The sequence below is a fragment of the Dermochelys coriacea genome, chromosome 2 (assembly GCF_009764565.3).
Source record: "Dermochelys coriacea isolate rDerCor1 chromosome 2, rDerCor1.pri.v4, whole genome shotgun sequence".
NCBI lineage: Eukaryota > Metazoa > Chordata > Testudines > Dermochelyidae > Dermochelys > Dermochelys coriacea.
This window is the reverse complement of record NC_050069.1, coordinates 62,143,569-62,156,497: the sequence shown is the minus strand read 5'-3', so window position 1 is coordinate 62,156,497 and position 12,929 is coordinate 62,143,569. Positions and strand designations below refer to the sequence as shown.

The 12,929-nt window shown below is 40.4% G+C and overlaps 1 protein-coding gene across 2 annotated transcripts in view; it reads right to left on the bottom strand.

Annotated features, from left to right (window-relative positions):
- Window positions 1–593: 593 nt before the first annotated feature.
- Window positions 594–12,929, bottom strand: part of ARFGEF1 (ADP ribosylation factor guanine nucleotide exchange factor 1) — a 186,154-nt gene continuing 173,818 nt past the window's right edge. For both annotated transcript variants that reach the window (XM_038389506.2, XM_043507750.1), the window contains exons 35-39: window positions 10,704–10,843; window positions 10,036–10,204; window positions 4,131–4,269; window positions 2,919–3,036; window positions 594–2,020 (exon numbers count right to left, since the gene is read on the bottom strand). In XM_038389506.2, coding sequence (XP_038245434.1) covers window positions 1,856–2,020; window positions 2,919–3,036; window positions 4,131–4,269; window positions 10,036–10,204; window positions 10,704–10,843 — 731 coding nt within the window. In that variant the 3' untranslated portion in view covers window positions 594–1,855. The remainder of the gene's footprint in view (window positions 2,021–2,918; window positions 3,037–4,130; window positions 4,270–10,035; window positions 10,205–10,703; window positions 10,844–12,929) is intronic.

Genomic DNA, 12,929 nt, shown 5'->3' with positions numbered 1-12,929 from the left:
TGAACAGCTGAGAAGCATGTAGAGCAGAAAGTTCCTTTGTTAGATGTGTTAGTGGCTAAAACCACTTCCATAATAAACCAGGGCCTAGAGCAGCTTCAGTTAATGAGATAATCTGGGATATACCCCAAAACCTAGAGCCTACTCTGTGTAACTGTTTCACCAGTATGGATACATGTACAATTAGGTATGGGTCATGGATGCTGGGAGGAGAGCTTAGCTAGTACTTGTCTGCTTGCACACGAGTCAGAACACAGGTACATACTGTACTATGGATATATCCTCAGAGGCAAGACAGATAGTTGAATGAAGAGAAATACACATTATGTATACACATCAAACACGTGCCCTTGTTCATTTTGAGTGCCTCCTTTTACTCTAACTCATTCCCACAGGAAAAAAAACCCAGCCTTATGCCAGAGGGAAGCAAGCCATTAAAACCCCCCAAAGTCTGAAGCTATGCTCCTGGCTGCATCCCCGCTCCCACTCCGAGTGAGCATATTAGTTCAGTATATTTAGCTTCATTTGTTAAAAACAGAATGAAGAGCATGGAAGGTCAAGGAAACAGTGAAACAAGCAGGTGCAGATTACACTGGTTTGATTGCACTAATGAAAGAATTCAAAAACTTTATTGACCTATAACCTGATTCGAATATGCCAGATGAGAACCAATATTGTACAGAAAGTTGTACAGAATTTTTACATAGAAAACTTTACATATCTGTACCATATACATTTTATTTTGTCCATCTGAAAAAATTTTCTACATCCACTGTAATACAGAATGCTTGTCTTTAACCATCAGGGCACAATTCACAGTATGAATACATTTCCAATAAATTTAACCATCCCCAAACCATGCCAGATTTGTTACTTTAATATATTCAACATTAAATTCTGTACATAGAGTGAAATCTACATCAAACAAACAAAAGAAAAGATGACAGCAGACACAACCTAGACTGTTTGCAGTGATTCAAGTTCCAGTCCTTGAAGGATCATCATATTTCAATGGCTCTTTATATTTAAAAGCCCTAAAACAAGTATATTACAGGTAGTTATGTCAGTCGTGAGATTTTCTTCCTCTGTTCTTGACAAAATTCAGCAACATTAACTTTTGAGCTACACCAAAACAAAACTCATAACTCAAAAAATAAACCCAAACTTCTAGTGCATCTGGTAAACCATAAAATGTTATGGGTTTTTAGCAAATCAATAAGAAAATACAGAAACAAAACAATGCAGGAAGAACTGTATAGTGTTTAATAATTTATATTACAGACCTGCATCTCTGTACATTTTTCACAGAAGGATGATTACCAATATCTCAGACTGCCTGAGTGTGCAAAAAATTTTAAGAGTAAGAATATCAGACAGTTGCTAAATACCTTTTACCATGAACAATAATTTTCCATTCTTTTTTCACTATAAACATTTTATCCTTCAAAATACAGCTCTCCTGAGTTGTACTTCTGGCAGAAGTTCAAACCTTTACATATATAATGCTTTGGGTACATTTTAATTTCACACCCGCCATAAACATCTGTTGCTATACTGCTGTCTAGGACAGTAAAGGATATCGTAGCCCATGCTGACAACAGGACTGTGCTAAAAACTGGCTCTATGCTCAACATGAGCCAGTAAAGAGAACCAATAGAGATAATCCATCAGAAAACTGAAAGGGACTGGAGTGTTGTGAGCCTGAATTACAGTTGTAAGTATCTGTACCATTAACCCTTAGATACACGTTGCCATACAAATAAACCGTTTTATGGCTATCCAGACAGAAAGCCTCAGCTACCTGGTCCTTTTAAATAGCTGAGGGATGTAATCTCGTAACAGAACGATATTCAGCTTGCTACTGCTTGTTTGTTCCAGGCTCCTGCTCTGGTGGTTGGGATATCTGAAAAACTACACCAATCCGCAGGAAAAACCTTCGCAGAACAGCTCGAAGTTCAGGAATTAGGTCAAACTGCATAATTTCACACAAGAGAGGGTAGTAGAATGAGGCATGAGCTTTGAACTGAGGGGGGGAAAAAACAAAATTATTCTTTTATACATCAATCTTCCCCCACACCTCCACAAGCCTGTGCTTTAGAGTGAAGGATTTCAAATACTATGCATCAAGGTGAGACAGACACAGACACAAAATGATGACAAATGTTAACGGAGCTCACGGACAAACAATTTTATAGGCATCCTGCAGTGGCTATATACTGTATCTACACATTTTTTTTAAACTATTGCTCATTCTGAGAAAGAAGGGGTTTTTCCTTTTCCACTTAAGACTTGTGCACCGTGTCAGCTTACATTTGCAGCATGGCATCAAATTTTACTAAGCCCAAGAAAGTTTAGTGGGGTGTGGGAGCCGCGGAGGAGGTCTCAGATGAAAGTACAATAATTACTTGCTGTACAATTGCTGAAACATTCTAATTTGTCCACAAGATTCATTACAAAATTCATTATTACACATAGCATAGGAGTATACAGGAACTGGGTGTTATGGGAAGAATTAGGAAAAGAACATATTAACCACTACTCCTTCCCTCATAGTAGCTTTGTGTGGGAAGCAACTTTTAAAGACAGCCCTCAAGGCAGACGTATCATGTCTTCATGTTTTTTTTATTACAGTATGCTTGTCATCCCTGCTCCTCCTCCTCTCTAGTGTCTGTCATCATCCCTCATGTACTGTCTCAAATTAGACAGCAAGTTCCTTAGGGCAGGACATTTTCTCAATTGTCCGTAAAACAGCACAAACGTTTAAAGGTCTATAACTAACTACAAAGCCATATAATATCTTAGTACTTTTTTGGCTTCATGTTTTCAAAGTTTTTTGAGCACATCAGTGTTCAGATAATAAAACTTGGAACCAGTTCTTATTTGCAGTACTATTTTAAAATAGCTTTTATGCAAATACTTACCCTTTCATCACTTATCTTGAGGACCTTAGTCAAGAATAAGAGTAGCAGATTAGTCCAGGCTTCCCGATGACTTTCTGATGCAAGAGTAAGGAAGTAACTTAGAGCTTCACTGCAGACACTACAGAGAACATAAAGTTACAGACGGTAAAGTGTTTGCAAATACTATTGTAACCATAATAAATACTGAACGAGCCCTTGGGAAGAATAGAACCATTTTGGGAAAGGGAGCGTAAGCCTCATTGCCAAAATAAATGAGAAGTGCCCTAGAAATGTAAGAAGGGGAGAGAATCTCAAACCCCATCCCTGTTGTAGTTTTGCACAACTGGTACTTTTAAACAGTCCTAGGATTAATATCAGGGTCGCTGCCTATCAGGATTGAGCTGGACTGGCAAAGCGTGGTGCCTGCCCCAGCCAGTGCTATCATGCTCAGGCCGATCATATTTTCTTCCAATATACTACACAAAACGGTAGTAGCAGGCTCTCAGAGGCGTTAGAAAATGATGGAAGCAGAAAGATACTTAAAGTACTTCTATATTTCATATAATTTCTGGATGTGATAACTGACCTCACACAGATTTATTAGTCTTTCAGAGTCACTGGATAGTCTGTAAATCTCAGTGCTATCACCACTGTATTTAAGTCCAGTATTGTTCAATCACTTCAAAGGGTTTTGTAGACTAAACATTTTCTTCCAACAAATATGAGAGTTCAGAATAATTAATAACCAATGCCCCCAAGAGGCAGTGTGTGTCAGTAGGTTCCGGAAGCTCAGTGGCACCTGGGCCATTTCCTACAAGTGAGAGTATGTAGTGAATTTTCAAAGAAAAATGGTGTCTATTCTCAGATTCATGTGAAAATTGACCTCCTGCTCCCCTTTAACGAACAGCAGCAGCAAAAACTTTAGGAGCAAAGGAAATCCCCACCCCCGCATGGAACACAAACCAGGGTTAAGGCTGACACCATCCTACGTTCTGCCACTTTTGCAAGGTTTTATGGATAGGGCAGGGACAGAGCGGAGAAGATCAGAAGAAGTGCACTCTTCTACACCATATCAGGCATTTCAGCTGTAACTTTCATTGTAAAGTTTCATTTCCTTTTCAACACTGTATAAACGTTAGCAACTGTACATATAGCAAGTCAGATAGAGCACATTAATGTGCTCTGTGCTTAAAAATATGTATTTTAATGTTACAGCTATTACAATGATCTTACTAGAGTAGTCTTTGCTGGACTTCATCCCATGCACTGGTGCGGCTTTCATCCATGTACATGCGGAAAAGGATGCGCAACCCACAGGCCAGGCTACTAGTCTCCTGTTTCAAAAGATTGGGCTTTGATTTGCCTTTAAAACCTGGAGAAATGCAAGGAATACATTAAATTTGTTACTTTCATCTTGAAGTTTCCCTTTGTACTTTTATCTTTTTAAAATGCTCGTTTGCCAGTAAGTGGCCACTACAAATTACCCATTTATTTAGATCTTGCAGCAGACATAGGGCAGTACTATTGTTTGGGGTTTCTGTGTACTACCATAATCATTTGCCTGGCATCATTTTCCTGCATGATCCTGGATGTGTTTGAAGTCTGTGACTATGATAAAAAGGTGGGGCCTGGAGGTCTGAACATAGGACGCAGAGCCACAAACTCCAACGTCCTCAGCGTTCATACAGACTATTGGTCCTTGACAGACCCAGTCTTTATGCCTCCGTTTCCTCATCTGCAAAATGTACTTCACAGGGATGTTGGTACTACCTCTCCACTCCAAACCGGTCTCCTGTCCAAACTAAAATCTCAGCCTCTCTCTCTGACATCTTGTGAATGTCTAACCATCAACACAAGCTCAACGTGGCTAAAACAGAGTTCTTAATCTCCTCCCCTCCAATCCAAGTCATCCCTGCTACTTCCTTTCTTCATCACTGTAGACAACACCACTATCCTGCCAGTCAGTCACTCAGGCTGGTTATGAGTGACTAACACATCACACATCCTGGCTATGTCTAAATCTTGCCAATACTTTCTACATAACATCTCTTAAGAAACAGCCTCTCTTATCCATTCACTCAGCTAACACTTTTTGTCCAGTCTCTCATCAGCTTGCATCTTGATTACAGCATCATCCTTTTTTCTGGCCCTGACAAATGCAATCTTGCTCTGTACCTATCCATTCAGAATACTGCTGCAAAGATCATTTTCCTAGCCCATCGCTTTATTGAAAATTATTTTATGGGTCATTTCTAATGCATAAGTTTGGACATATGCCTGCAGGCTGACTTTTGGCCTAGCCGTTGTTTGGCCTGAGTGGTGGTGTGTTTATAAGTTGCTATACAGGTGATGTTTTTAAAACAGAATGTACTTAACATATCTATAAAATGTGCTGTCAAAAGCAACTGATGGAAAAGGCAAGGAGGAAGAGGACTGGAAAGTACCCCAAAACCCTATGCAAAGAAACAGATCAAAATGACCTGGCCAAACTTTCACAAATATACATAATCAGTGGCAATAAACCAACAACAAAAGAGAACATGAAATTAGCTTAGACAGCAAAAGTATAAAGGTCATGCATGCATATTGTATAAGTTACTTAATATTCATGATACTGGTGATTGGAGAAAGTCAAAATAATGAATATTTAATTTGGATGTGTATAAATATGTGAAAGATTGTAAGGGCAGTTGCAGCATTGTAGGAGAAATCCATCATGAACTGCCTATGCCCTGGGAGAAGATAACTGTCCAAGCCTTTTTCTGTATGTCTATTGTTTCTTATTTTAACAGTAATGGTAATCCCAAGGAATGCTTTTGGTCCAAATTAATAAACCGGAGTTAATAAACCCAAGTATGTACCTTTCTCACCCAACAGTCTTGACCATGTTACTCCTCAATTTGCAGCCCTCCAATGGCTTCCCCCTTCTCAATTGCAACAAACTCCTGGTCTTCTCCTTCAAGGCCTGTAATGACCTATTCCCTCCCTACCGATCATATCCTATTCAGTCCTGAAAGGTCATCATCCTTCTCTGATCAGCCCATGATGCCAGCCTCAATGGCCCATTCATTAAATTTTCAAACAAAGATCTTCACGCTTTCTCTCATGATGACCCTCACAGTTGGGAAGAGCTCCCCAGAAACTGCAAAACTAACTCATTCTCCTCCTTCAAACTCCTTTGATGTGACCCCTACAAAAAAACAACACTTTGGCTGCTGGAGTGCCAAGAACCAGTGTGTATCATGCTGACCAGTACTATCTCATTGTTTTCATGTACACCCATCACTCTGGCTGTATACATCCCGACTCTTGCCTTATACTCAGACTGTAAACTCTGAGAAGAAGGACTATCTTTTTGTTCAGTGTTTGAATAGAGCCTAGCATACTGAGATCCTGGTCTATGACAGAGGCTGCCAGGCACTACAACAATAATTAATAATTAACAACAACAACGATCAAAGTCTATCAGGCAACAAAAAGTGACATCACTGCATGCTGGGAACAAAAATGACAAGGCTGAAATTTTTTACGGATTCCATTTTTATAATTAAAAGCACTGAATATAATATGGAATAAGGAACAATGTTTGGCTGAAAATATCTGGATATATATGAGAGACAAGAAGGGTGAGGTAATATCTTTTAATGGACCAACTTCTGTTTGTGAGAGAGACAAGCCTTTAAGCTTACAGAGAGCTTTTCTTCCAGTCTGGGAAAGATACTGAGGCTACATCTATACTACAGCACTTACAGTGGCACCGCTGTAGGGCTTCCGGTGAAGATGCTCTAAGTCTGTCTCTCTGAAATCTAGTGACTTTTTAGAAGTATAACTAGAAAAACATCCTGGAAAACATCTCCAGCAGAACTGGAAAATAAGAGCCTACCTTTACCAAATATTAAGGGCACACAGCTAAAGATACCTGAGGCTAAAATCCTTCCAAGAGATTTTAACTAGTTGGGAATCCTAACTGTAGGCCTAGCTTGACATGAGTAATTGGACATGGGTGAGGCTTCGTTTCTTGGGAGACAAGATTAGGGAGGTAAATGGATTAGCTGGCTGAAAACAGAATGTCTGTACTAGCAACATCATGGGGATGCCCAGAGAACCATTTACAACAGACAAGATAACAATGGATAAAAGAAGCCAGGAATGTAAGATGAGGTAAAGAATAAGTTGTGCATGGACAGTGCACGCTGTACAGGGATTTGTTCTTACAAAGTGATCAAGCCAATCCCAAAATGTGTGATGCACAGTATACTAAATGCAATGTCATGTGTAAATGTATATTAAGGAAGAATTTTGCTGTGCAACTTTGGATGAGTGATATGCCCTAGACAAGGGATCTCAAACCCACGGCCCGCGGGGCTATTTCCTGCACTCTGCCAAGCTCCCCACCCCCCCTTGCCTACCTCCAGGCCGGGGTGGGCAAACTACAGCCTGTGGGCTGAGATTGCCCCCCCAGCACCACGAGCCTCGAGCTGCTCGGTGGGGAGGGGCACAGAGGGCTCTGTGCATTTCTTCCAAGCACCCCCCCGCCCGGCAGCTCCCACTGCCAGGAACGGGGAACCACAGCCAATGGGAACTTCGGGGGAGCTACCTGGAGGAGTGGCAAAAGCAGTGCACGGAGCCCTGTGCTCCGCCTCCCCCAGCAGCAACAGGGACGTAGTTCTGGCTTCTTCCCAGAGTAGAGCAGAATGGCACAGGGTTGGGGCCAGGACAGGCAAGGAGGGAGCCTGCCCTGGCTCCAGTGCATGCTGCTACCACCCCGAGTCGCTCTAGGTAAGCGGTGCTGGGCTGGAGCCTGCACCCCTCACGCCTCCTGCACCCCAACCCCCTGCCCTGAGCCCCCTGCTGCACCCTGCACCCCAACTCCCTGCAATAAGCCCCTTCCTACACTTAACTCTGATCAACTCAACATTGCTTTGCTGTGGAACAAATAAAGGAACCTGAGTGATGAGACTGGCATCAAACCAAACCTTTGGGGAGCTGAATATAAGAGGTCTCATGGGAACCCCAACACTAATCAGAAAAGACAAATAGGAAACAGAGGCAGAGAAAAGTGGAATGACTTGCCTAAGGTCATACAGGAGGTTAATGGTAGATCCAGGAATAGAACTCATGTTCCCATCTAGTGCCCTAGTCACTGGACTACACTGTCTCAATCACACAGTGATAGTTTAAAATACTAAATTTTAAATAAAAAATAATTTGCGAAAACACCAAGGTTTGGCAAGGTATTACCATGTGTGCATATTAACTGCTCTCATAAGGTTCGATACAACTCAACTGCTATTAAAGATCTATTCTATATAAATGCATATTCTTATACATTCACACCATACACAGGATCCAACTGAGATGGCTACGTGAGTGCATGCTGGTAACAGATACCAAATAACTAATTATGCATTCACAGTACGGTGGGTGCACTATTGCTGAAAGTATTAATATACCTGGATTGGGTCCCAAGGAATATATGAATACTTAATACTCCAGGAAATTTCTACTTTCCATCAACAAAGTCTTCGATAATGGCATTTATTTCAAGCACTTAAGTCTTTGATAATGGCATTTATTTCAAGCACTTAAGTATTTTTTTATATATATATTATATATATAAAAAAACAAAGGCTGGGATTTTTCAAAGAAGCCTATGGGAGTTGGGTGCCTAACTCCTTTAGGCTCCTTTAAAAATCCAAACCAAAAAAATTAACATTTAGAATCAGAGTTTAAGGCCAGAAAGGACCACTGGATCACCTAGTCTGACCTCCTGTATATCAGAAGCCACCAAACTACCCAGCACCGACTCTTCAAAGTGTTTTACAAACATTAATCTATCCTTCAAATCACTGTAAGGTATTATCAGCCCCTTTTATTGCACAGGAAATTTAATCACAAGAAAGTTAAATTGATGAAGACCAAGCAAGAAGTTATTGAAAAAAAACAGGCATAGAACCCAGAAGCTTTTAACTCTTAAGTTTCAGGTTTAAGACACTAGACCAGTGGTGGGCAACCTGCGGCCAGCATGCAGCCCATCAGGGTAATCTGATTGCGGGCTGTGAGACATTTTGCTGACGTTGGCCATCCACAGGCACAGCCCCGAACAGCTCCCAGTGGCCGCGATTTACGTTTCCAGCCAATGGAGCTGCAGGAAGTTGCAGCCAGTACATCCCTGTGGCCCACCGCTTCCCGGAGCTCCCATTGGCTGAGAACAGCAAACTGCGGCCACGGGGAGCTGCGGGAGGCCATGCCTGCGGATGGTCAACAATCAGCAAAATGTCTCGCAGCCCGCAATCAGATTACCCTGATGGGCTGTAGGTTGCCCACCACTGCACTAGACATTGCTAACCACAGGCACCAAGTTTCCTAAGTGCCAGGGGGTGCTCGACACCCCGGCTGATCCTGCCCAGTTCTGCCCCCTTCCCTGAGCATGCCACATCCTCGCTCCTCCCCCACTCCCTCCCAGCCTCCTGCCTGCCGCGAAACAGCTGTTTGCGGCAGTCAGGAGGCATGGGGAGGGAGAGGGAGGTGTTGATTTGCAGGGCCCACTGGCAGGTGGGAGGCACTGGGGAGTAGGAGGGAGCTGATAGGGGGGCTGCCGGTGGGTGCTCAGCACCCACCATTTTTTCCCCATGGGTGCTCCAACCCCAGAACACCCATGGAGTCAGTGCCTATGTTGCTAACTCTCTCAAATACTTTCAGTTAATGAATTAATTTTAGCTGTACGACCTAAGGACTGAACTCTGTACTTAAATTCCCTACCAAAAAGGATATATGTCTTAAGTGTAACCTACCACTAAGCTATGCATTTACTTTAGGACAGCTAAGTACATCCTCACCGAGTTTGGTTTAATGTTATAAACCAAAACTAAACTATCACACATTTTTATTTTATCTCTTTCCTTTTCTGAAAGGAAAATTTCTTTTAAAGGAAAAGAAATGCCAGGTATTTAAGTAACCAACCGGAAAAGAATCTCCATTGAGCTCTATGACTAATATACCTATAGTTAAGGCTAATGGACCATGCTGGTGCTCCCTACGGTGATATAGTAAGGCAATCGGCTCAAAACACCCAACTGATTCAGTTCAAGACACAGTAACGTTTTCTCAACTATTTTTCGAAATGGAGGTGACCCACCTGCTTTCCAGAGAGCAGTTCTTTGTTCATTGTTTGAATTAAAAGCTTTAGCAAATCTGTGAGATTCCAGCAAACAGTCCAGCAGTTTGAAAAGCTGTTGCGATGTTAGAAAACGATACATTCCTTGATCTTGTGTGTCCACATGAACATCGAAGTCTACTGCATCTCTCTTTAAAAAACAGACTTAGAACAGTCAGACTCAGAACCATACTGACTATTGATTGTTGGTCATGGCAGTCAAGCTTTGCGATATCAGTCATTAACAACCGATTATGCTAACTCAAGGGTAAAAGGCGGTTGAAATTTTATTATTCTATAATTTCTCTTTTAAAGACAGACTCTATGAATATGCCCCTTACCTTATTTCTAGCCATATACATACTTTAACTTAGATCTGGATAGAAAAAACAAACAAGTAGCAACACATACCAGGTAAGGAAATTTCATCACACACTAGTAATATCTAAATTTAAGCCTCCACAAAGTAGTCTGCCTCTGTGTGGGAAGGCTGAATTAATGTAAGGTTTGACAGACACTTAGATTGCTTTGTTGGAAATTATGTAACTATTCTAAGAAACTGTTAGTTGACCGAAGTCACAAGAGCTTATGGAACTTAATCTACCAATGAAAATCTTCCCAAAAGACTAACACCAACCACTCAAACTTACTTGTGCTGCTGCTAGATTCTCTGCATCTTCTTTTTTGCTGGTTGCTGGGAAGAACACAATGTTGTCGATAGTCTGAATAAGCTCCAGTTGTACAACACATTTGATTAACAGAGCAGCAAACAACTTCTGTTCTGGAAATTCTTTAAAAAAAAATCACCAAAATTACTTATTCTAGCAACTTTAACAGTTATTCAAGCAAAAAAAGTACAGTACAATTTAAATCTGTAAGTAATTTATTTTAGTGAAGACTTTCAGGACAGACCTACATTTAAAAGAATGTAATTGCATGGACATTTAGAAACCAAGCCTGAAACGTAAAAATTCATCCACTGAATTATCACCACACAAAAAATAGTCTGTCAATATATTTTTATAATGGGGAAGGGATTTTTCCCCCCCATCTTTTCAAACCTCTAAAATTGTTGAAGGGTTTTAGTTCAGTTGGGACTCTTCTTGGCAGTATGGCAGAATAGCAAGAACTCAACAGGAAAAATGATTGTCACTTATATCTTCACACTTGTTTGAAAGGGTACATTTTTATATTTGCCTTCTCTATACTGGAAAATACTTGCAAGTTAAATGGGGCAATTATCCACTAGTACTTCAAGTAACTACACATAAATTTGCAAATAAGGTTCTAGAGGCATGCTTTGTAATATTTGTTAGTTCTCCTAATCCTATGGGTAGGAAAGACATTTTTTTGTTCTCAGCTAGTGTTAGGTTATAATGTTACCTCCCCCACAAAAAAAATTAAATTCAAGGAAAGAAAGACTAAGTTACTAATTTATAATAATTTTATAAGGTGTCAAATAATGTGTTTAAGAAATCTTGCTTTAAGTTACAAATTTACTAGCAACCTAAAGCAAGATTTTTAAATACAGGATGAAATCCTGGCCCCATGGAAGCCAATAGGAGTTTTGCCATTGACTTCCATGGGGCCAACATTTCATTCAAGGTGTTTTTCTCCTTATAAAATGTTTAATTCTTGCCCTCATCACAGAGAACTAAAAATCATATATCCATTAAATAATATCTTCAACACAGCATATCTCAATCTTTTTGTGCTGGAAACCCCCTTTGGACTTAAAAGAAACTGTGACCCCCCTCCCACGCTAAAACTTCAAAAAAACTGTGATCCCCTTATTCTTAATTTACTTAATGATATTTAAGGTAATACCAGTCCACCAGCGTTAATAAATATTTCAGACCTATGAAAATATATAGAGTAATCTGTTGTTGTTTTTCGCAGCTAGCACACGTGTATGTGCACTTTTTAGTGAGGTGGTCTTGTGCAATGGATAAATGTTTAAAGAGAGCTCAAGCAAGTACTTCGCAGACTGAATGAGTGAAGAAGGTAAAGTGAAGAAAATACGATTGCAGCTATTTAATGTACAGTTTTACAGCAATCGAAAATAAACTTCATTGTGTTATGTGCAGTGAAGTGCTAAGTGCTGAAAGCAGGAAACCTTTGAAATTAATTCGGCATTTGGAGAGTAAACATCTACAGTTAAAGAACAAGCCTCTTGAGTTCTTTAAAGAGAAAACGGAACAGTTTGAATAGCCAGCAAACACTGATGCCAAATACAAGGAATGGTCAGTAAGAATGCTCCTGAAGCTTCATCTCTCATGTTAATTTGTATTGCCCAAACATGTAAGGTACATACAAAACCTGAGAATCTCATACTTCCTGTGGCTTTAGACATGGTTACAAGCATGCTCAGCCACGGAGAGGCAAATAAACAAAGCTATTCCTTTAAGGAATGATACAGTTTTGAGGTATATTAATGAAATGGCTGATGACATTCATGAGCAGTTGAAAGAAAAGTTAAAATGGACTGAATTCCTAGCTGTTCAGTTTCATGAATCAACAGATGTTCCAGGATCAGCACAGTTATTAGCTTTCCTTCGATACAATTCAGATGATACTGTTGAGAAAAACATGCTCTTCTGTAAAGTGCTGCCTACTCACATGACTGGTAAATGTCTATTTAACATTTTTGCTGAAGCTACCAAATTATTTTTAAATCGATTGGAAAAAAATGTATTGTTATATGCAGTTATGGTACCAAAACAATGACTAGCAAGAACAGCGGGCTTGTTGCAATAGTAAAAACAATTATGGTGCATACAATTTAGACCCATTGCTTCTTACATCGGCAAGCACTTGCTGCAAAAGGAATGCCTTCTGAGTTGCATTAGATGCTTGATGAGTCTGTAAAAGAGGTG